The sequence below is a fragment of the Chrysemys picta genome, chromosome 4 (assembly GCF_011386835.1).
Source record: "Chrysemys picta bellii isolate R12L10 chromosome 4, ASM1138683v2, whole genome shotgun sequence".
Classification (NCBI taxonomy): domain Eukaryota; kingdom Metazoa; phylum Chordata; order Testudines; family Emydidae; genus Chrysemys; species Chrysemys picta.
In genome coordinates, this window is record NC_088794.1 from 9,138,046 (window position 1) to 9,161,511 (window position 23,466).

General features: G+C 43.8%; 1 protein-coding gene across 1 annotated transcript in view; it reads right to left on the reverse strand.

Moving 5' to 3' along the window:
• LOC101945176 (E3 ubiquitin-protein ligase RNF213-like) overlaps positions 1-14,915 on the reverse strand; it is a 174,008-nt gene extending 159,093 nt beyond the window's left edge. The window contains exons 1-7 of the mRNA XM_065594454.1: positions 14,476-14,915; positions 11,997-12,116; positions 9,181-9,314; positions 7,868-7,952; positions 6,412-6,451; positions 3,886-4,065; positions 489-709 (exon numbers count right to left, since the gene is read on the reverse strand). Of these exons, the coding sequence (XP_065450526.1) occupies positions 489-709; positions 3,886-4,065; positions 6,412-6,451; positions 7,868-7,952; positions 9,181-9,314; positions 11,997-12,102 (766 nt within the window). The 5' untranslated portion in view covers positions 12,103-12,116; positions 14,476-14,915. The remainder of the gene's footprint in view (positions 1-488; positions 710-3,885; positions 4,066-6,411; positions 6,452-7,867; positions 7,953-9,180; positions 9,315-11,996; positions 12,117-14,475) is intronic.
• Between the last annotated feature and the right edge of the window lie 8,551 nt (positions 14,916-23,466).

Genomic DNA, 23,466 nt, shown 5'->3' on the forward strand with positions numbered 1-23,466 from the left:
ATTGGAAAACCCAAACCCTGAAAACTGAACATTTATGGCGGAGAACCCCCATTTTTTTCCCTTGAGACAAAAGCCCCATTTTCTAACCAGCTCTAATTATTTATATCGTAAAAGCACCTGAATGCTCCAGTCATGGACCAGGATCCCACTGCATTAGGCACTGTACATTACTTATTGGGTGTATTATGGTACTGTCTAGGAGCCCCAGTCACAGAGCAGGCTAAGCGCTGTACAAACACAGTCCCTGACCCAAGACCTCACAATCTAACACCCAACAATGACCATGGAGATTCTGTGCTAGAACACTGACTGCACACACTGCCCACGTTTTCCATTTATTCAGCCTGATTCTCATGCCGCTGTAAATCAGAAATGACTCCACTGAAGTCAATGACATTACAGTTAGACTCACTTGTACTTATACTTGGAGAGCCTGCAAGCCTGCACCTTCCATCATCATTTTCCACAGAGCTACATGTGATTCTTACCTCCTGGTCTGATGGCTGAATCAGGCACAGTTAGAACTCGATGGGACTTAGACTTTTCAGTTTTTTGCACTGTTTTATAAATATGCTCTAGTTGAATTCTTCTTGGATCAACGTAGGTGTCAATAACCCCATATTTATAATAGATGGGTTGTCTGCTTTGTAGATCAGAAGCAGGAATTTTTGTTTGGCCTACGATAAGGAACCCGTAGTTATTCTTGAACCTAGGAAATTAAAACAAAACAGAAGAGTTGGCTGTTTATTTTAAATCAAATAAATAATCAATATATTATATATTACATATAATTTAATTATATAATGTTAATTAATAAATTCAATATTTAAAAAAATTAAATCAAATAAATACATTTAAGTTTATTTTGAATAAAGAGTGTATTTTAAATCAAAGTCAATAGCAACCTCCCCTTGCCCTCAGTGGGCTCATGATCAAAGCCAAATAAGGCCTCGATTCTTCAGTGCGATCAGTGCAACAAGACCAGAGTTACCAGCACTCAGAATTTATTTCAAGCTGAGAATCTCAGCTCTCATTAAAACAAAAAAGTAGGTTCTATCCCTCATGATTTCAGAGAAAAGCTTGAAAATGTGACCTGTAAAGGTTGAGAAACCGGAAGATAAATAAAATGAACCCGTGACGTTTATTTTGTAAAAATCCCATGATTTTCAAGCCACTCTCATGATTTTCGAGGACTTTCTCATTTATTAGCTGAGAACATCAGCTTCTTTTTTTTAAAGTAAGTTTCTAGCCCTCACAGTTGCTGAGAAAAGCTTGACAATGCTGATGCTAAATGCTCCGGCACCAGGAAGCAAACAGAAAGATCTGCAGATTTTACATTTTTTTAAATCTCATGACCTTTAAGCCAATTTCAAGATTTTGGGGGGCCTTGTAGGAACTATGGTTTTAAATTAAGTTGGGATATTAGCATAAGCAATGGGCCCAAAGTATGTGACCAAAAAGAATGAGATAACGAGAAAGAAGAATTATTGTGTTAAACTTGCAGTGACCCTTTGAAATACCAGTGTTATCTTATTTAAGGTTTGGGCTGAAGTAATAGAAATAAAACATGGTTAATTGAGTACCAGGTGCAATAAATAATTGGCTACATAAGTTTGTTTTATGTATTATAAAAAAACTGCTTCATCTGGCCTTAGCTATGGTCGGATAATGGGCAGTGACATCACTTGTTTGTTAAAGTGTATAAAAAAGTAACTCTTGAAGGGCTCATTACTGATACCTGTCTGACCAAGTTGGAGATGACCAATATGGGTCTAAGCGCTGCTAGGTTTAGCTCATTTGTAAGTATCTTGTTCAAATGCTTATAAATAGTTTGTTACTATCTGGATGTAGTACATTTCTTCTTATTTAGGTTTTTAAGGCATGTTTAGAGCAACTGTTTAAGTACCATTTGGAATTTGGATTTATTTAATAGAAGAATTTATGGTTAAATTAGTATCATGGTATCACCCTGCATAAATAATAAAATCTTCCTTATCAACCGGGTGCAATGTGGCCGAGATATAGTGCTTAGGGGTCAAGCTGTTAGAAGTATCCCACACAAATTCATAGGTGTCAAAGCCCATTGTGCCCATCAGCCCAGCTTCCTGCTTAACCCAGACCAGAGAATCTCACCCAGCGATTCTTGCTTCCAGCCCAAAAACCCAAAAACGTCTGAGTGAGCTAAGGGAAGCTTTGAGAAAGAGACCCCCAGTGATGGAAAATCTACCTCACCCCTAGATAATTGCATTAATTTCCCTCAAAGCGTTATATTTTCTGGAGTCTGGCTTTCCCAACAGGTTTGACATGTGACCTTGATTAACCCCCTCCAGGCCAAAGTTGTCAGACATGGCCTCTGACTGTGAGTGCCTCAGTTTGGAGGGAAGTGGGGCTGATTTGAGGCACCTTGGGTCTGATTTACAGGAGTATGAGCCTCTGCAGCCCCCACTGACTGTAATTAGGGGTAATGTGGGTGTGCAGCCCCTCTGAATATCAGGGCCTACGGGCCTCAGGCTAAGCCCACCCCAAAGCAACTGAGGCACTCGTGCTCCAAGGCCACTGGGGAAAATGTTGGCCTCTGATCAGTGGATTATATAGAGGTCAAATCCTCAGCCCCCATCTCCTTCCTGCTGTATAACCCGCTGGTGAGCGAGTGTTACAGATAGAGTTACCAACTTTCTCATATTTAAAAATCGAACACCCCTACCCCCGAAGCTCCATCCCTGCCCCACCTCTTCCTCTGAGGCCCCGTCCCTGCCCCACCTGTCCCCCACCCCATCACTTGCTCTCCACACCCATCCCTGTTGCTCGCTTTCCCATCCCGGAACTCACCTGCCACCTGCAGAGCCAGGCTGGGAGGAGCTGACGCAGAGCCTGCCCGATCAAGACCCAGCGGGGCACGGCAGGAGTCAGTCCCCAGAGTGAGGGGCTGGGGTGGGGAAATCGGGGCACAGTGGGTCGGGGGAGGAGGGCAGCCAGGTTACACACACACCCCAGACAGTGCTGGTACCTACTTTGGAGCCCAGTCTGGGAGCCAGCCAGTTCTCTCCATCGGGCTGGGGGGCGGGAAGAGTTAAGCAGAACTGCTCCTCCAGGCTCCAGCAGCAGGTGCTGCTCTTCCTTCTCTCCGGTGGCGGAGGACGGTTACTGCAGGTAACCAGACCTTTAGCATCTGGGCAGCTGTGCTGACCGGACGCTGCCAGTTTCCCTTTTCGACCGGACATTCCAGTTGAAAACTGGACACCTGGCCACCCTTGTTACAGAGTCCCCTCTGTGCCAATCCACAGAGGAAACAAGACTGTTACATGGGCTTTTCATTCTGGTGGTTCCCTTGTTCAATCCCCAGCTTGTTGGCTCTTACACTCCTCCCATGGCTCACACGAGATGGATACACCTCTACCCCTGCTGCGGGGATATAGCTTGTTGTCATAACTGGCTCTGTGCCACTCCATTTTGACTCCTGGACCTATTCAGAGTGGAAATGATGGGGGTGTGGCAGGTCACTTTGCTCCCCAGCAATCCCAGGCTGATTGTTCCAGGCCACACAAGTCAGAGCTGCACTAAGTTGTGCCAGGGGCCAAACCATCCCTGGACTGCTCCCAGGAATGGGGGAAACTGAGGTCACAGTTGCCAAAGTCTCCCTCCCACAGAGGTGCCAACTGGAGCTGTGGTGGTGGACATTTGATTCTGCCCTTGCATGTCATCATGGCTGCCCCTCCCTTACTCCGTTCTCAGTCCAAGTTGGTTTCTACAGGCCAGTGGTGACTTTACCTGTGGGAATTCCCCAGCTGCTGCCTGAAATGTGTCTCATTATCACATCCTGCCACCTCCCCCTCCAAGAAAGATCTAATGACCCGTCAGTGTAATCCAACTCCAGCGTCGTTTTACCTTCTTTCCATCCTAGCCAATTCTTGGTATGTCCCGGGATGACTGTAGGCTGCAGCAACAATCTTGCCAAACGTTTCATTCACTTTAAAATGTTCAGGCCACACAGCAACAAACTCCAGAGTCATCATGTCTTCCACTGAGGAACTGGTGCTTGAAACATATGGATCCTCTGATAAAACACTAGAAAAAATGAAAATGCCATAAGATAGTCTGCAAACCGTCTTCCACACAGCCCCCCAGGCATGAAAACCATGAGCAGCGAGGCCCCTCCCCTCTCCCCAACTATGCCCTAAAAAGAGGAGAGAGGGTTTGGAATTAAGGCACTGAAGTAGGACTCAGGGGATCTGGCTTCAGATCCTGAATAATCTTAGGCAAGAGATTTCATCTGCCCCTTCCCTGCTTCCCACCCTTAGTCTTCTTCTTACTCCTTAACTAATCACCTCCTAACAAAACCCTCCCCAAACAGAAACATGTGGCACTAACATGACATTTGCCAACCATCCCGCTGCTGTACAGTGCATCCCAACTCCTCTCATCTTGTCTATTTCAACTATGAGCCATTTGGGGCAGAGAGTGTCTCTTACTCTATATCTGTGCAGTCCCCAGCACAACAGAGACCCAACTTTACTTGGTTCCTCTATAACTGTAATAAATACCCTGTGGCTCAGTTTCCCATCTGGGAAGAATAACCCTTCCTCCGTATTTTATATAGTTTCCTCATGCCCCTCTTCTAGGTCTCCTTTCCAAGGTAAGTAACCTCAGTCTTTTCATTCTCTCTTCTCCTGAGAGTGCAAAGCAGGTGGGAAAGGCGAGCAGATGGGCATGGGAGCTTGTCCTACCTATTCTGCACTCAGTGTACACAGCGGTAAATGAGTACACAAGGGATAAGGATGTGGACAATCAGGCCCTGAAGCTCTACTTTAATCAGAAATTGAACACAGCTTAACTGCAGATTGGCTCTTGGTGCCCCCATAACATTTCTATGGGTTAAATCAAAGCTCTCCTACACATGCTATCACATTCGTTCAAAGGTTTTAAGGACAGAGAATGCATCCAGCCTGGCCCCCATGTAATCATCCCCAGCAATTCCTGCCTTCGGCCCAATAACTCCTGCCTGAGCTGGAGCAGAGATGCCCCATCTCCAATGACACACTCCCAGTGATGGAGAATCCACCCCGTCTCTCGGGGAGCCGTTCCAAGGGTTAATTTCCCTCCTTGTTAAACACTGGCTCTTTGTTACCAGTCTGAATTTGTCTCCCTTCAGCACCTGGCCAGTGGATCTCGCGCTGACTCTGTCTGGGGAGAGCCCTCTGCTCTCAGCAATCCCCTCCCCATGTCAATGCTTATAGACCAGCATCATGTTACCTCTTAACCTTCTTAACTGCATAGATTGAGCCACTTCAGTCTCTCACTCTAAGGCAGGTTTTGTAGCTCTTCTCTGAACCCTTGACAATTTGGCAACATCCTGTTTGAGCAGGGCCGGTGCAACCATTTACGTGACCTAGACGGTTGCCTAGGGCACTAGGATTTGAGGGGGGCACCATTTTCTTCGGTAGTGACCACGGTGGCCGCATCTTCGGCCGCCCCGGTTGCCGCCGGCATTTAGGTGGAGGGAGCAGGGGCAGTGGAGCGCGGGGAGGGCCGCTTGCAGAAAGTAGGGGGGGGCGGCACGCAGGGGAACTCCCCGCCCCAGCTCACCCCTGCCCCGCCTCCTCCCCGAGCACGCCGCGGCTGCTTCACTTCTCCCGCCTCCCAGGCTTGCGGCGCCTAAGCTGATTGGCTGCCGCGGGGGGGGGGGGCGCCCCAGGGCGGAGGGGAGGAGCTGCCGCGGGGGGGGGAACGCCTCAGGGCGGGGGCTCGGGGACGGGGGGGCGCAAGGTGGAAGTTTCGCCTAGGGCGCGAAACATCCTTCCACCGGCCCTGTGTTTGAGGTGTGGACACCACAACTGGACACAGGATCCAGTAATGGTCTTGTCAATGCTGCACACAGAGGTGATGCCGCTGCCTGCTTCTACTCGGTATTCTTTCTAAAGACTCTCAATTTTATTACTATGAATGAACATTTATGTTATGGTAGCACCCAGATGTCTCAGCCAGGGATCAGGGTCCCATTGCTGCACAAAAGGAAAACAGAGTATGTCTACACTGCAGTCAGGAAATGCGATTGCAACACATGCAAGTATAGAATCATAGAATATCAGGGTAGGAAGGGACCTCAGGTGGTCATCTAGTCCAACCCCCTGCTCCAAGCAGGACCAATCCCCAACTAAATCATCCCAGCCAGGGCTTTGTCAAATGGCTAGTTTGTATCCAAGCTGGTTTCGATATAGCTACGGTTAGGGTTAGAGCAAAGCTAGCTCGATTAAGAATAGCAGCACAGCGAGAGCTCATTACATAGCACTTGACTCTCGGGTCTCAAGCTTCATTGATTTTCATGTAAAATCCCTTTACAACATCTGCTTCTTTTACACTCTTATTTGCACTGAGTCTGCGTCACAACATCCATTTCTGAACCATGCCACAAACCTCTCCTCAGATGCCGAGGCCTCTTCGTTTCCCTTATGATCTGCAATTTTTAATAAAGAGCTGTCAGTTAAACTTGCAAAGGGCAAGTAAAAAAATTACATGTGCTAAAAAGAAAGAAAAGAAACTTCAAATTTACAACATTTACAACTCAGAAGTTGCGTGTTCACGACAAAAACGGGGCCTGGCCACAAGTCAAAGTGCCTCAGAATATTTTGTTACACCTTAGCTTACATGCAGTCAGTAGAATGCATTTGCCATCTGCTGCTCCAATCGTCCTGTTACCCTTCACCCAACTCCATTTCTTTAGCTAGTGGGGTGTGAGAGACAGGCCCCCATTTGTGCCTGATCCACAGAGGATATGGGCCTGTTATAGCCCCATTCAGGCAGTTAGCTGTGTAGCTCAAGCTGTAGCAGCACGTGCGTTTAGCTCTGGAGGGCCCCAGTTAAATCCCCAATGTGTTGGCTCCTGTCACATTTGCAGCAGATAAAGTTTTCTTTCATTATGGTAAAATTGAAGAAAAAAAGTCCCATTAAAATATTTTGTTCCTGCTCTCGGCTAAAGCTAAAGTTCGGCTGGGGAGCAGACGATCAGATCAGGAGTCACTGAGAGACAGGGAGGGTTTGGAAGAACAGATCCCTTAGTGCCATCAAGAGGGTCATCCTCACGAGAGAGCTGGGAAGGAGCTGTTAGTGCTGAACCTCTTGGTACACGGCATGACTTAGATGACTCCCTGCACCACATCTGAGGCCACTGGAGACCAGCTGCCTTGCTCTGTAAATAGAGATCCCCTTCCTATGGGCACCAGTTGCTAGGCCCCATATTCATGGATGTCCATGTAAGAACCAGGCTGCAACCATGTGTCGGTGAGACTGCACACACAACGACGGCTTCTTGTGCCCCCAAGGAGAAATGTTTCAGCTCAACAGACTTTATGGAAAAACTGGGCAGATTTTTAAACCATAGATTCACAGATCTGAACACCAGCAGGGACCAGACTCCAAGTGATGGAGAATCTACCATGTTCCCTAGGTGAGTTGTTCCAATGACTCCCCTCTCTGTTAAATGTTGGCCTCTTATTTTCAGGCTGTATTCTTCTAGCTTCAGCTCTCAGGCACTGAGTCATGTTCCGCCTAGGTCTGCTAGATTTACTCACCCCATCTGCCTGATGTATTATTTCAATGGTGTCATTTTGATTCATGTTATTTTGACTTTTACATTCTATTAAACATTTAATATCATATCTATATTATTAAATATCATACATGTGATACTAAATTTAATATTTCATATAAAAGTCAAAACAAAGTGAATCAAAACAACATTATTAAAACAAAACATTGTGACATTTTCTAAATGAGATGTTTCATTTTGGACAAAACTGCATGGAAACTATTCTGTCTAAAATGTTCACCCAACTCTAAAAAAAAAAATCACACCAGGAAATGAAATGGTTACCTCTACTATCCGGTGTTTTCCCCTCTTTCTGCTCCTCTGTCTCCGCTTCTCCAGTGGCTTGGTCTGTAGCTCCGACCTTGCGTTCCTTGGAAAAGAAAGGTAATCAAAGCATGAATGAGGTGATTCTTTAAACGTAGCAGAGGCTGCATGAACAACTCCTCTGCTAACCGAAGGCAGAAACAGATTAACTGGTTAATAGCTGCTGGGTTATTATGGCTAACATTTTCAAAAACAGGAGGCTAATGTTAGGCTCCTACATCTATAGTTAGGCAATTAAATAAGTGGACTGATTTTCAGATGTACTGAGCTGGAAAATGGGAGGAGTTTTCACAGAAAAAAACAGCTATTTGTCAAAAACCTGCTAAGCCCCAAAACATTCTCAGCCCAACACCTCAAAAACCAAAATAATTTTGGCCCAAATTTGTAATAATTTTGGCCCAAAATTATCCCCCCCCCAAAAATAAAAATGTGGTCAATAACTATTAAAAACTAAATAATTTTTGGCCAAAACTGCCCAAATTCAAAAGATTTTTAGGAAAATGGATACTTTTCTGGTTTAGTCAAAAATCCAAATTTTTCAACAAAAAGAAAAAAGTTTGGAAAGATTTCCAACAGCGTAAGACAGTAGATCCCGTTTACTGGGAGCTGCTGGGTGCCCAATTCTTCTGAAAATTCGACCATTTAGGGCCTGATACAAAGGTCCTGGAAGTCAGTGGAAAGACTCCCCACGATTTCACTGGGACTTTGGATCAGGCCTTTATGAAGTGTCTAAATATTAGAGAGGGTTAGAAAATTGAAATTGTTTCGAGTGAAGACATAGCCTAGAAATTTCAAAATTTCCCACAGAAAAGAAATTAATTTGTTTCAGGAAAATCAAAATGTTTCAGTTTGACTTTTTCAAAACAAAATATGGAGCATCTGCCCACCTCCAAAGGACTCCTTGGGCTGCTCATGATGCTTTGAGGGGCACCCAGCCCCAGGAATCCCCCACAGTCAGGAACTGCCCCGAAAGGCCCCCATTGTGGAGTGACAAGCCTAGAAGACCTGAGAGCAGCTTCCAGGGCTGCCACACTCAGGGTCTCCATTGACTCCATGGATCCTGAAATGCCAGGCCCCCTAACACCCCGCCAGGTCAGCTGGTAGGAAACCAGGCCTGTGTTTTGGTGTAAGTCCATTGAAACTGAAATGTTTCCGCAAGGAATTTCAGTTTCAATAAATCAGTATTTTCATACAAAAAAAATCATTGGAAAATTCCTGATTAGCCATAAAACTAAGCTCAGTTCCCAGTGATCCTAAGGGAATGAAAGCCCCACCTCATTGGCCGCTTCAGCAGAATCCGCTGGTGGCTGGAGTCCAGGTCCTGTATCCTGTTCAGCAGGGGCGTTTTCTGACCGTCCTGCACTTAGAGGGTTTGGTTCATTTGTATCTAGTTCTAAAGGTTTAGTTCCTGGTATGAAAAAAGTCAAAAACGGCACCTGTTCACTGAGTGTGTCAGCAAATTCCCACAGTTCATTTAAATGACCGTCTAAGAGTCTCCATCACAGGGAAAGTCTTTCCCCCATTTTACCCCACTGCTGAGTAATAGGGGGAAATATACATTTTTCAGTATGTTAACTTGTCACGGAGTGTGGGGGGAGACAAGGCCCTGCACCCCCGGCTTCCTCCGATTCACCATGACTCTCAGCCAGCCAGTAAAGCAGAAGGTTTATTTAGACAACAGGAACAAGGTCCAAGACAGGTCTTGCAGGTACAGACCCCCTTAGTTTGGTCCATTTAGGGGCCCAGGGACACCAGAGCCCCGTTGGGGGGTGGGGTCAGAGCCCCATCTGGGCTCCCCTCCATTTCACCAGCCAGCTCCAAAATTCTAACTCCCTCCAGCGTCTCCCTCAGACTCTCCCCAGCTCCTCCCCCAGCCTTTGTCCAGTTTCCCGGGCAGAGGTGTCACCTGGCCTCCAACCCCCTTCCTGGGTTCTCATGTTAGGTGCTCCGGTATCCTCCCTCAAGGCCAGTCTCCCATCCCGCAATGCAGACCATCCCAGCCAAATTCCCCTGCAACCTTCCCCAGCCAACACTCCCCACTCAGCATTTAAAGACCACATTAAGAACAGTTCCAGTTTGTCACATAACTCTTCACAGTATGGCCAGTTTTCAGAGTAGCAGCCGTGTTAGTCTGTATCCGCAAAAAGAACAGGAGTACTTGTGGCACCTTAGAGACTAACAAAAAATGTTACTCTTCATCAAAAAACCAAAAACCCAGATACTGACATTTTTTCAGATCTCACCAACTGAGCCCCAAAATCACTTAATGCATGTAGTAGTAGTAGTATTGAGAGTAATAATTATTATTATTAATAATTAAGTGGAGTGGAAAAGCCAATAGATGTTAAGGAAGATGCTCAAACATGTAGGAATCTTTTTGCAGTGGTTTTTTTTAACATTCTAAATATTTTAATGAGGTTTGGGAAAATATGACATGAATAGCTATTGGTAAAACATCGACAACACAGCATGTCCAAAAGAAAAAATACGATCACAACACACTTGGGGCCTCAGCTTTGCATCAAAGTCTTAACTTGATAATTCTGTCAAATCAAACTGCTCTAAAAAAAACGACTATGTTAATATTAAAATTGGACAGCTAAAGAAAAATCACCCCACTGTGTCATGCATTCCATTAGCAAGTGATAGCCATCCTGCTATAAAACAACTTCCCCTATTGTATGCTATAGATAACCAATCTGCAGGGCTAACTGTCCACACCTTGCAAAGTAAGGGAGATCAGCATTGTTCATTTGCTTTCACTGGTGGTAGCATTTCACACCCACTTTGCACAAAAGTGTGAATGATAACACAAGGCATAAGTAAAACCCACTGCTGAGTGGCTATAGATCCACAGGAATGTGAGTTGCTACAGCCCCCAGTTGCAATGAGAGAGCTGTCTCTTTAGCTCAAACTGTAGCAGCTTGCGCTGTTAGTGCTGGAGGTCCCTGGTTCAATCCCCAGAGTATCGCCCCAGAAGGTGGCCATCGCACAAGAATAAAATACTGGCTGGCTTAAGGGTTTGTCTACATGACAGGGGCTACAGCAGGATAGCTACTGTGCTGGTGCAATGCTAGCATAACCCCGTAGTATACAGACAGCCTGCAGAGACAGAAGGGGTTTTTCTACGTCTGTACATAAACCACCTCCCTGAGTAGCTCAGTAGAAACATTCTTCCATCATCCTAGCTGCAGCTACACCAGAGATTAGGTTGGCATAACTCAGAAGTATAAACCAGGCAGCTATGTGTGTCATGTCCCTTTTAGTGCCTTAACGACTTAAGGGGAGATTTTCATAGGTGCAAATTGCAGTTAGGCACCTAACCTCCATGTCTTTGAAAATCTAGGTGACAGAGGATAAAAGCCTACTATTGTTTCCAGCTAACAGAGTTGCTCCTTCAGCTTAAATGGTACGAGCCTGCACTGTGGAGGTGAAGATCTTTGGGTTTCGCTCTACACTGGAAAATCAAACCCTGTGAATCTATTTTAAAAAGACTTAAGATTAGAATGGATCAAAAAAATGTAGGTGGAAATGTTTAGTCAAAAATGAAATTTTTCACAAGAAAACGAAAAATTTCAATTTTCCTGCAGAAAATGTCAAAATATTTTTTTCATTTTAAATTGACAGTTTATTTAATTTCAGCATCAAAATGGTATTTTATTTGAGATTTTGGAAACTGAAACATTTTAATTTGGGGATCTTCTGATGTTTCCCCTCCCTTTTACTTTCACAGGAAGAGGAAAGTTTTACGAGTGAGAGGCCGTGTGTGGAGAAGGAATCCACATTTTTTCTTTTTTTACTTTTTCCAGCTTGGAAAATAACTAAAAAGTATGAGAACGTTTTTTTTGTGTGTGTGTGTGGGGGGGGACTTTTCACACTTTTTTTTTAACTGAAAAGGAGTGAAAAAAAATTAAACAAGAGAGAAAATCATGAGATTTTACAAAATAACAATGCTGGGGTTCTTTTTATTCAATGCTTATTTTGACTATCCCAGGTTCTCTGGAGGAAGAACTCCCCATTCTATAAATCAAATGAGTCCCTGACAGTGAATCTTCAACCCACCAATAATACATATAATACTTTACGTTACCTTCTGTCTGACTCTGCGACCCATCTGGGCACTTCAGAGCCTGCTGACATTCCGGACAGTGTGTCCCTCCTTCCAGGCATTTGCCGTCGCATTCTGCGCATTTCATTTTTATGGCTTATCCTAGAAAGCCAACCAAAGAGCTGTATCAGCAGGGATTCATGAGACAATCCCCAAAAGATCATGAGATATTTTTTTAAAAGCCTCATGATTTTTAAAGCCAAATATATCAGGGTCTTTTTTCCTCTGCCTCCTGGTTTTGGAGCCTTTTGAGGATCATGGTTTGTAGCTTTTCCCCCCAGCGATCAGTAATAGAATCTGGCTTTGTTTTTAAACGAAAGCTGAGAGTCTCACAGAACTACCTGACTCCAGGAGCTGAGGATTTTTAAAAAGCACCAAATATCACAAAACAATAAAATTATGAGAGCAGCCAACATTGTATCAGTGACAAACCTAAAAACCAGTTGTGCCTCCCCATTACTTTTCAGGTAAGAGAAGTAAAATGATATCGGTAGTTGTTGTTTTTTTAACATTGTAATTAATTGTGAATCTCTGATTTCATTGGCCTTAATTCTCTTCAACAATTGATCCCAGCTTTTCATTTTAAGATTTGAATTTCAAGGCATAAGCTATCCAGGAAGAAGCTGTTCATGTGAAGATCCCTGGAAGTGACAGAGCTGTGTCAAAAGTATCATATGTGAAAACAAACCTAACAAATTCAGCTCAGCTTGCAGGATTAAGGACACAAAATGAAGAAGTAAAACCAAAAATGCATTCTCATTCTCCCTTTTCTTTCATCCTTCTACCAGCACAACAGCTTTAGCAAAAATGATATTTGTCAAATATAATCAGCAGCATTAAGACAAATGGAATTGGGTGACATTGATAAATCCCTTGCAGTAGACAAGCAAATAATAATTTCCACTAAACACAAAACTGTTCTCATGAAAAGGACAGTGGAAGATGGGCTGTAAGGTGGGATCGTCAGCTGGTAATATTTTACTTTCTTTTTCATGCAGTTAATACTCTTAATGATTATGCACAATGGACATAGGCCCTGGCCTGGCAAACACCTATGCACAATTTTCAAGATCAACATTGCATTTAATTTGCCGATGTTATTAACCCCTAGCAGATGGGAACAGAGATGTTATTCTCCCCTCCTGTTCCTTTATCTTTTTGGTCTCCTGCCTTGCTTTTTCTTTTTTTTAAACCTTTACTGGTTCGCTCTCTTTTCTATGTGGTTTTATACCTAACACTGATTGGATCACTGAGTAGGAGGAGTAAACTTATAGTCAGCTGAAGGAAATCATGTCATTTCATATGCCACCCCACTATCAGTGTCTGTGCAGCACCTAGCACCATGAGGCCCCATCCTTGATTGGCCCACTGGCAGTTCTGATTAGTATTCCCAGTGAGTCTATCTGTGACACAGAACAGGTGTTGCTGACATATAATGTATCTGTATATGTTTATCATTAGGTCTGGCAGAATTTTTTGTATATAATTCTGGTGGATAATACTAATGTTTATTTTTAAGCATTTTTCTGTTTTTATTTATTTAAGTTTTCACTGAAAATGTATGTACAAAATGATGTGTTTTAAGCAATTTTTAAAGATTTGTATCTATTTAAATGTTCACATTTGTGGGAAATGATGAGGGGTCAGGCAATAATTATTTAATGATGCAGATGTTATTATTCAAAAAGTGAAAGCTTTGTCACCATTAAAACACAAATCGTCAGTCTCACATATCAAAATATGCCCGGTAAATAGCCTTACATCAAACTCCTGGGCCCCAGTCCACTGCTCTGCCCTCATTTTGCACTGGTGTTAAGGTGAAGGGTGGGGGGGTTCGACCAAAATTGCACATAACACATCATAGCAATGTGATATTAGTACCGCTATTAGACCTGATTCTGCTCTCAGGAACCTCAAGATAAATCCTGAGTCATCCACTGACTGCAGGTGGATTGGGGCCAGATTCTGGTCCCAGCTCCCCAGGAGTCAGTCTGGACTCAGCCACTGACTGCCATGGGGTCGGGGCAAATTGTGATCTCAGTGACACCAGTATTATAAATCTAGGGGACTCTGGAGAAGTTAATGTCATTATCCCAGTTTTAAAAGGATGGAAAGAAGGAGGCACATCTATGTTAAAGGCATATATCGGAAGTTATACCACAATGTGCCATAATTCCTGTGAATCAGAATTTAGAAAAGAACTTTCTATAAATAATCATTCCTCCATTTTAGTCAACAATGCAATTTAAACCAAGAGCAGGAAATGTCATTCTAATTTCAGCATAATACGGCTCATGCAGAAGAAGGATCCGTCTATTTGTCCTTAATTTAAGGGTTTGTTATGAATTTCAGAAACAGAGGAAAATCCTACCGTCTGTACTCAGGCATAAGTCCCATCGCAAACCAACTAAGTCATGCAGGATTTAGCAGTTTAAAAAATCTTAACACTCATTTACCCTACCTTGTATCAGATTCCCTGGCCGTAAAGGTGCCTGGGTGTGCATGTTATCTTCATAGGAAATGCATCTGTTTCATGTCTGTCTATATATGCTGTATTTGTATTGCCTTCCCAAAACATGTGATTTCTTTGTTCTCTTTCTGTTTCTTGTAAGTCTTACGGAAATAACAATTATTTTGAAAGTGAAAGTAATTCAGTAACATTTGTAGTCTGCAACAGGCCAATATGCAGGTTTTCAGTTACTTCTGCCTTCAAGATGAAACTGTAGCTCCAGCTGCTGAAGTCAGGGAGGTTACAGTGTAACCAATACATCTGGAAACCCTAAGAAACAGGGGTTGTCAGTGTCACCAACCATTCAAAAAAAGTGTCCTTTCGATCTGTTACTTTCCAGCCTTAGCAAGCAGGGTGGAATTGCATCTCACTTCCTGACTACATTTGGGCAAACCGTTTGCACCGAAAGATTTTTCCACTGAAAAAAGGCAGATTCAGGCCCATTGAAAATTTTGCAAATGGGCGTTGAATTGTTTCAGTTGGTAAAGAAAAAAGAAAGTGATTTGTTTCAATATGTTCAAAATGAAATGTTGCAACTTTTTTTATATGAAGCAGCTTTTTGTTATACAACTTAATTACATTTTATTTTTAAAGAAAGATAATGTTTTTAAAAACTCAAAGCTGAAATGAAACATTTTGTTTTAGGTCAAACAAAGTTTCATTCAATGCAAAAGGAATTATTTATTTTACTTTTTGGTTTACTGAAAATGGTGTTGTTTTTTTTATTTCAAGTTGACGTGAATTTGTGTGTTGGGTACGGCCAGCAAACCAAACATGAAATATTCACCCAGCTCTACTCCACCCTTTCTTACCAGGAGGTGTTACTGAGCGTTCTGTTACTTTCCTACCAGTTTCATATCAGACCGACTATAGATTCATAGATTCTAGGACTGGAAGGGACCTCGAGAGGTCATCGAGTCCAGTCCCCTGCCCTCATGGCAGGACCAAATACTGTCTAGACCATCCCTGATAGACATTTATCTAACCTACTCTTAAATATCTCCAGAGATGGAGATCTCACAACCTCCCTCGGCAATTTATTCCAGTGTTTAACCACCCTGACAGTTAGGAACTTTTTCCTAATGTCCAACCTAAACTTCCCTTGCTGCAGTTTAAGCCCATTGCTTCTTGTTCTATCCTTAGAGGCTATGGCCTTGGCTACACTGGTGCTGTACAACGCTGCAACTTGCTGCGCTCAGGGATGTGAAAACACACTCCTCCCCGCCCCGAGCGCAGCGAGTACAGCGCTATAAAGCACCAGTGTAATCAGAGCGTGCAGCGCTGCACGCTCCCTCGCAGCACTGCAAGCTACTCCCCTCGGAGAGGTGGAGTACATACAACGCTGCAAGAGCTCTCTCACAGCGCTGGCGGCGCAACTACTCCCAAATGTAGCCAAGGCCTAAGGTGAACAAGTTTTCTCCCTCCTCCTTATGACACCCTTTTAGATACCTGAAAACTGCTATCATGTCTCCTCTCAGTCTTCTCTTTTCCAAACTAAACAACCCCAATTCTTTCAGACTTCCTTCATAGGTCATGTTCTCAAGACCTTTAATCATTCTTGTTGCTCTTCTCTGGACCCTCTCCAATTTCTCCACATCTTTCTTGAAATGCGGTGCCCAGAACTGGACACAATACTCCAGTTGAGGCCTAACCAGCGCAGGGTAGAGCGGAAGAATGACTTCTTGTGTCTTGCTCACAACACACCTGTTAATGCATCCCAGAATCATGTTTGCTTTTTTTGCAACAGCATCACACTGTTGACTCATATTTAGCTTGTGGTCCACTATAACCCCTAGATCCCTTTCTGCCATACTCCTTCCTAGACTGTCTCTTCCCATTCTGTATGTGTGAAACTGATTTTTCCTTCCTAAGTGGAGCACTTTGCATTTGTCCTTGTTAAACTTCATCCTGTTTACCTCAGACCATTTCTCCAATTTGTCCAGATCATTTTGAATTATGACCCTATCCTCCAAAGCAGTTGCAATCCCTAAACTAAATCAATGTACAGTGGTAAATCAACTCTTTCCCCATGCCAGCCTCAGCATTTCTCCTTCTGGCAGCAGGGAGGTAACTGGAGTAAATCAGTCCTACTCCAGAGGTTTCTAATTCTTAACTTTGGTATATTTATGATGTTTACAAGGCAAAGCCTCAGGGTAGGCCTATGAAATTTTTTCACACTCCTGAGCAAGAAAGTTTCAGCACAGTAAAGTGGAGACAAGGCCTTAGTACACTGACTTCTAGTCACCAACCCCTCCCCGTCCCTCCTTTGCAGACACTTTTTCTCTCTACTTCCCCAAACCTTGCTGCAGTCACCTCTCATCCCTCTCCCTCCCTCTCTCATTGGAAGGGGGTGGGGAGGCTTAACTGTCACCAGGGCCCCTTAATTGGACTCAGGTGTCTCTGATTAGCCTGAGGTAATCTCTTTTCAGTTCATAGGGAAAAGGGCCTTCACCATTCTAGAACTGACAGACCTCCCTTCACCAACTCTAGCTGCCAGCTCTGAATTTGTCACCTATCTGCACCTCCTCCGGCCACAGCACTATGCGGTTGGGCTATGTGAGAAACAGTTTATCCTCCCAGCATTGCCGGGCCAGATTCCTGCCCTGTGCAGCACTTTGTAGTGGAAAGGTTGTAGCAACAGGAGCTATCTTGTTACTCTTGCTTTTTTTTTTTCTTTTTCTTTGTTTTGGTGCATCCACTTAAGGTGAGCATGGGCCATAACAAGGGTAAACCTCTGTCCAAGCAGATAATATTAGGGGGTTTCCATGGCCCATTTTACCACAAGGCACTACTTCTCCACTACAGTGTACCTTTGTTCTCTGGGTAGGTGTTTTCTACTGAGGTACAAGACAGGGTATTCTTCCTCTCCTCCCAGCTGAGGAAGTATGGCTCCCCACCCTACTTCAGAGATATCCATTTATAGTCTGAACTCCTTCTAACGTTTGGAGCTACTAGCACTGGGTTTACTGCAGAGGGCTGTCAGATGTGCACACCGGTCCATTTTCTGCTACACCGGTCCATTTTACCATGCCTGGGCCTCTGGTCTTTATCAGATCTGTCAAAGGGTGGTGAAGTGGGGAATGAAATGCTATAATATCCCACTATCCCCAGAAATATTCTGACCAGTTTCTTCCTGAGCAGTTGAGGCCAACTTTGTATTACCTATAACTTGTTCATCGGGGGTTTCACTATGCCCCTCCCCATGATGTACCTGAGGTATTTGGCTTCTGCTAGCCCAGTGGTTCTCAAACTGTGAACGCGGAACCCAAAGTGGGTCACAACCCCATTTTATTGGAGTCACCAGGGCTGGTGTTAGATTTGCTGGGGCCTGAGACAGAAGCCGAAGCCTGAGCCCCACCGCCTGAGGCCAAAGCCCAAGAGCCCCATTGCTCAGGGCCAAAGCGGAAGCCCTAGGACTTCAGCCCTGGGTCGCAGGGCTCAGGTTACAGCCCCCCTGCTAGTTCCAAAGCCCTTGGGCTTTGGCCTCCCCACCTGAGGTGGCAGGGCTCGGGCTTTGGCCCCGCCTTTGGGGGCAGGCGAGCTCAGGCTTAGATCTCCCACCCCCCCCCGCTAGAGTTGTGTAGCAATTTTTGTTGTCAGAAGAGCGTCACAGTTTGAGAACTGTTAGTCTTTAAGGTGCCACCAGACTCCTTGTTGTTTTTGTAGATACAGACTAACACGGCTACCCCCTGATACTTGACAGTTTGAGAAATTGGCCTTTCTTATGTACAGTACTTATGTCCCCTGTCGGAGAAAAACAGAGTTCTCACTATTTGTTTAGGTATAGCAAGTCAGATGCTTTATTAACTCTCACAATTGCGCAGAGGGAGAGAGCTAAGCAGGTCTCTCAACAGGTAAACAATTACAGCAAGCATTTATACCTTTTGTTACAGACAATAATGAGCAACAGTTGCATTTTGTTTATACATAGGTCATTCTGATATCTTGTTTTGCTCACTAATGTAGACTCTTAGTCTACATTCCATATTATCTACACCAGGTCGCAACAACTTCTCACACAGTTCTTTCCCACTCGCCTCACACATTCCTCGCTTCTACAAATCTCGCGTTATTAGGGTTACAGTTAGCCTAACTCTTGCTAACGAACTGTCATGCATTGCATCCCCTTCCTGTCAGTTCTTTCTCTGCTTCCACAACCCCCCCTTTTGTACTACTAGTACAACAAACATTTTCAAATCTCTATTTGCATTAAATCTCGGAATTCAGATTCTACATCAGATGCTTCAACCTTAGGGGTTTTGATTGGATGTAATGACAATGCATGATGAGCATGGACATGAAAGGTATTACTATTATTACGTCCTTTACAACAACAATAACATACTCCTGCACAACACAAGCAATAACATTCCCATAGCGATAATATGATGGGGTTGTTGTACAGCCTAAGTCATATAACACAATACATCATACTTAGTACATAAGGTGGATACTCTCTAAGCTGTCTGAAAGGCATACTTTTTAACTTGATACATATTTTGAAGCATGTGAATTTGCCCTTGTACTTGAGAGATTTTCTGAACCTCTGGTAACAGTGAAAACAAATTTTAAAATCGATCAGGTACTAAACTAGTCCAATTAAAGGGTATCTGGAACCTAAGGACTACTTGCAAAATTCTATCTGCAGGCCAGTAAATAATATGATTGCCTGCAGTGATAATGAGATTAAAATGTATGTCTTGCAATGTGGTGGCTTTAACATACACACAGCTATCATTAGCTTAAAAAAATAAGTGTCCTGTCAGGGTAGTTCCTTGTCCCCTACCCTCCCAGCAAACGTAGTCATGAAGAGTAACAACTTCTCCTGGCTTCAGTTTACGGATACACTGAAGCTGTGGGGGTTGTAACGGCCAAAATGTCCATTGACTCCCTAACCCCATCCAAATGTCAGATGTAATCCCAGGAGCACTGACTAAAAATCGATTGGGCATACCAGGAGGTCTAATTTCCCAGATGTCTCGGTGAATTACCCAATCCCACATGCATCCTCCCCATGGACCCGGCAGGATTCGGTATGTGGGAGCCCACACCCCCCCCAACCGGTCCATATGCTTGGAAGGAGCACTGAGAATGTCCACACTTCCACCCAGAAAGTTTCCAAGTATGTCTCCATGGCCACAGATCAGATGGTACTCCTGATGTGTCTGTAAGGGAAGTGGACCAAGCCTGATGCTCTATATCATTCCGAATGGCCATTAGCTGGTCATTCAGGAAATCCTGACTTCTGAACATGCTAGATCCCACTGCAATGCCTTCCCAGCCTCAGTGATATTCAATACCATCTCTGTCAGCAACTTCTGGGTCATTGAACTAAGGGCAGAAATAACATGTAACTCACCAACTCCAGCCTGTACCTGGGTTAGTTGTGCTCCAGAAACAAGGCCAATGGCCTTCTCTAGTTGCCCCAATTTCTCATCATGTTCTTGGTTCTTAAAAATATTCCAAACTGCTGCTGCATTATTGGCCCCATCCCAAAGGGATCCGGTCAAGTCTCTCTTCTTTCTAGAGGAAATAACCCAAGCCCTCTGTTGTGCTAATCTAATGGCAGCCCCCTGTGAGCAATTTGGGTATGTAGAGGTAATCTGGAAACTGGATAAGGGCAATACATGCTGAAGGACTTATCCAAAACACAGGGCGCAGCCTGTAGAATAAACCCCAAAATCCAATCAATACCACGTTCCCAAGCATGGGTCCCACAAGTTTCTTCCTGCCAGTGTATAATTCTTTGTTTCTTCACCAGGGTCAGTTCTTAATGTCTCTTGTAGTCAGGAATCCCTGGACTTTGTGGTTTCAATGAAGCAAGTGTTCCTTCTTCTCTTTTCCTGAAACAGTGTGGTTAGCATCATACAGGGGAGAGGTTACTAGCACATCACCCTGTAATGGTTTTGCTTCTTCTAGAAAAATCCAGAGGCACAGTAGGTCTGTCAGTGGACAAGGGAGAGGTTACTAGCACTTCACCTTGTCTTTTTTTTTCTTTCTTTCTTTTTCCTGCTGTCCAGAAGACACAGCAGAGCTAGAAGGAGAAATAGGCTTATCATCAGTCGGAGAGTTCTCCCGAGGTGGAGGGGTCTTTTTACAGTGAGAAGCATGGGTCCAGGCAGGTAGTCCTTGGCACTTCACAGTGGTGGTGGTGGTTAACAGGACTTGGAAAGGGCCTTTCCAGTGTGGAGCCAAAGGAGTCTTTCGTTGATGGACTTTACGTAGACTCAGTCTCCTTGTTTCAATGAATGGCAGGGCTGCTAGGGTCTTTGGGTAGCACTTCTTTTATCTGTGAGAAAAGAAACCTAACACATTTCATTAATGCCTGGCAGTGTTTTGCAGATCTCATAGTTGCTTGGGCACATTCAGGCCCCCCTTTTCTTGGCTATCAGCCAAGTCTTAGCTGTGGGCAGTGTCCTTGGATGGTGCCAGCATCTTATCTTTGGACTGAGCTTGCTAGCTATTTTTCCTCAGTTAACTCGTTCTGTTCTTTTTCCTTCTCCCCTTCTTGGCTTCTTTTAACCTACAAAGGAAACTTCCACTCTTCACTTATACACCTTTTCCCAACAATGAACACATACACATTGCCATTATACAGTACATTAGTCTTATTATTCAATGTATGCCATGTACACCCTTCCAGTAAAATAACTTTATTACAGAGCTTTGGACCAACAAACCAGGACAAGCACACCCACTTTTGAGGAGTCCACTCGGTACAACCTCAGGTGTCCAATAGCTTTCCTCCCTCCCCAGCCCTCTGGCTAGAAATCTGAGGTAGCCAGAAAGATCCAATGGGCAATATGGGGAGTGGGTTAACCTTCCATGTCCTTGCTTCCAAAGACTGTTGGTATGCAAATTTTAATAACAATATTTTTCAATTAAAAAAATCTGGCCAATGAAGTTTTTTTTTTTTTTCCTTAAGCAAATGTATTAGACTTTAGTATATCACATTTTCCTGATTTATCCAAACACTTTTTGTATTCCAAGTTGAATAAAACAAGTATCTGCTTTTTGATTTAACCCTTCTATTTAATTTTGAACTCGACTGTCTTATGAAAATATTAAACCCAACAATTCTGGCCACAAGACAAACACCACAAGACAGGACAAAGAACACAAAAATAATTCCTATTGTACCAGTAAATGCATGGTACATTGAATGCTGTTCAGCTGGCATCCGTTTTCTCTGATGATCTGAAAGACAAAAGAACCGAGGTCTACCCCTTCTGGGCAGTCAGTCATTGCTTAAAATATTTCCTTTATATACACGTACTCTTGTTGATTTTAGACAAAACAGAGGAATTATCCCATATTTCCTTGTATTTGTTTCATAGGCAGCCCAGGTTTCAGTGGCTTCTACCTTATTAGTTAGAAAATTGCATTAATACAGATGCTTTCTGGCTTGCTTCCAGATCCAAAGCTATCCACAGCTTAAAGATTCTTACTTAAGAAGTCACAATTAACTTTCCCAGACTTTTGATTGCCTTTTACTTCTAACTCCTGCTTTCAAACACCCAGTGATCTGAAAAAGACAACACAACCTATATTGGTAGGTTTGCATTTCTTTTACCTCTGCTACAATATACACTGCACATGTTCTGGGGAAAATGCACATCCTCTCCACAATTCAATTTCCACAACACTAGCCACATCAATTTCTACACAAGGTGTAACTGTTTCTTTTGTGCTTACAAAATCTCCATGCACCCCTAGTAAAGTGACAGCTCGACCACACAGAGCCAGGGGCACTGTCCTTCTCTCTCTTTTTACCAGATCTTTTATCTGCTATTTTGTTACCCAAAAACAAATTCAAATCTTTATTCTTTCCTGAACACCGGGTAAAGGCCATTTACTTAACATATAATTCAAAGGGCTATCCTTAGAGGGTTTTACCAGAGACCCACCCATCTGCCTGCTGATACTCTAACAGAGAATTACACAGAGAACAGAGGGAATTATGGCCTAATAGGATCCTATTACAGGAATTTCTATTAATACTGACCGCTACAGGGGACGGGACAGAAGGATCCCAATTCGACCTCAGAGCTTCATTGCACGCGATGGCTTCCACTCTGAGGAATTACAAATGAGAGGCTCAGTTCCGTCCACACACCTAACACCTAAATGTATAAGACAGAAATTCATTAACCGGAGTCGCCAGTAACTGTCACCAAAATATCGGGTCCACCTAGCTGAGAGCCAATAACAGCCAGACAGGGATAAGGAGGAGTTGCTTTATTCTGCAGAAAAAAGGAGAGCCTTGCACCTTGGTACAAAGACTCTGTCTTACACACATTTTACCATTTCAATTATTATCCTGGGGATTTGAAATCCCCATGCTTATAATTACTTACTCCTTCCTTCCACTATGCCCTCAAAGTTTCCAACCTGTTCTCCAATCTCTCTATCTATTGCCTGCTCGCTTGGGCCCGATCCTGCTTTTCTCGCTGATCCTTCTCATGCTTCTCTTCCATGGGCACCAGCTTTTTCACTACCAATTTAGATAGGAGGGTGGGCTTCTCAACTAGCCCCCACCCTTCCTGGTCTCTTCTCTTAAACATTCTTACTCACAAGGCTACCCGAGTCCTCCCTCGTGAGGCTTGCCACTTGGGCAAAACGCATGACCCATTGGCATTTAACTATTCAATTTTCTCTTGTGGCAAACACACTGCTCTTACAGCATATGCAACCACAAATGGTTACATTCTGACAAGTCCCTGAAGGACCAGTACTTGCTTAGCCAGTGCTTCCTTTTCTGCCTGGAAGTCCTGTCTCAAGGCTTGCAACATGCCCTGGGCGTAGGTTTGAGTTGCTGCCTGGTTCATGATCTATGCTCTTAATTGCTCAATTCTAGTTATCAAGTACACAACTCTTCCCTTTTCTCCAACTTCTCTATTGCCCAGTCCTGCTATGACTGGGGTAGATCCACCTGACGCCCTT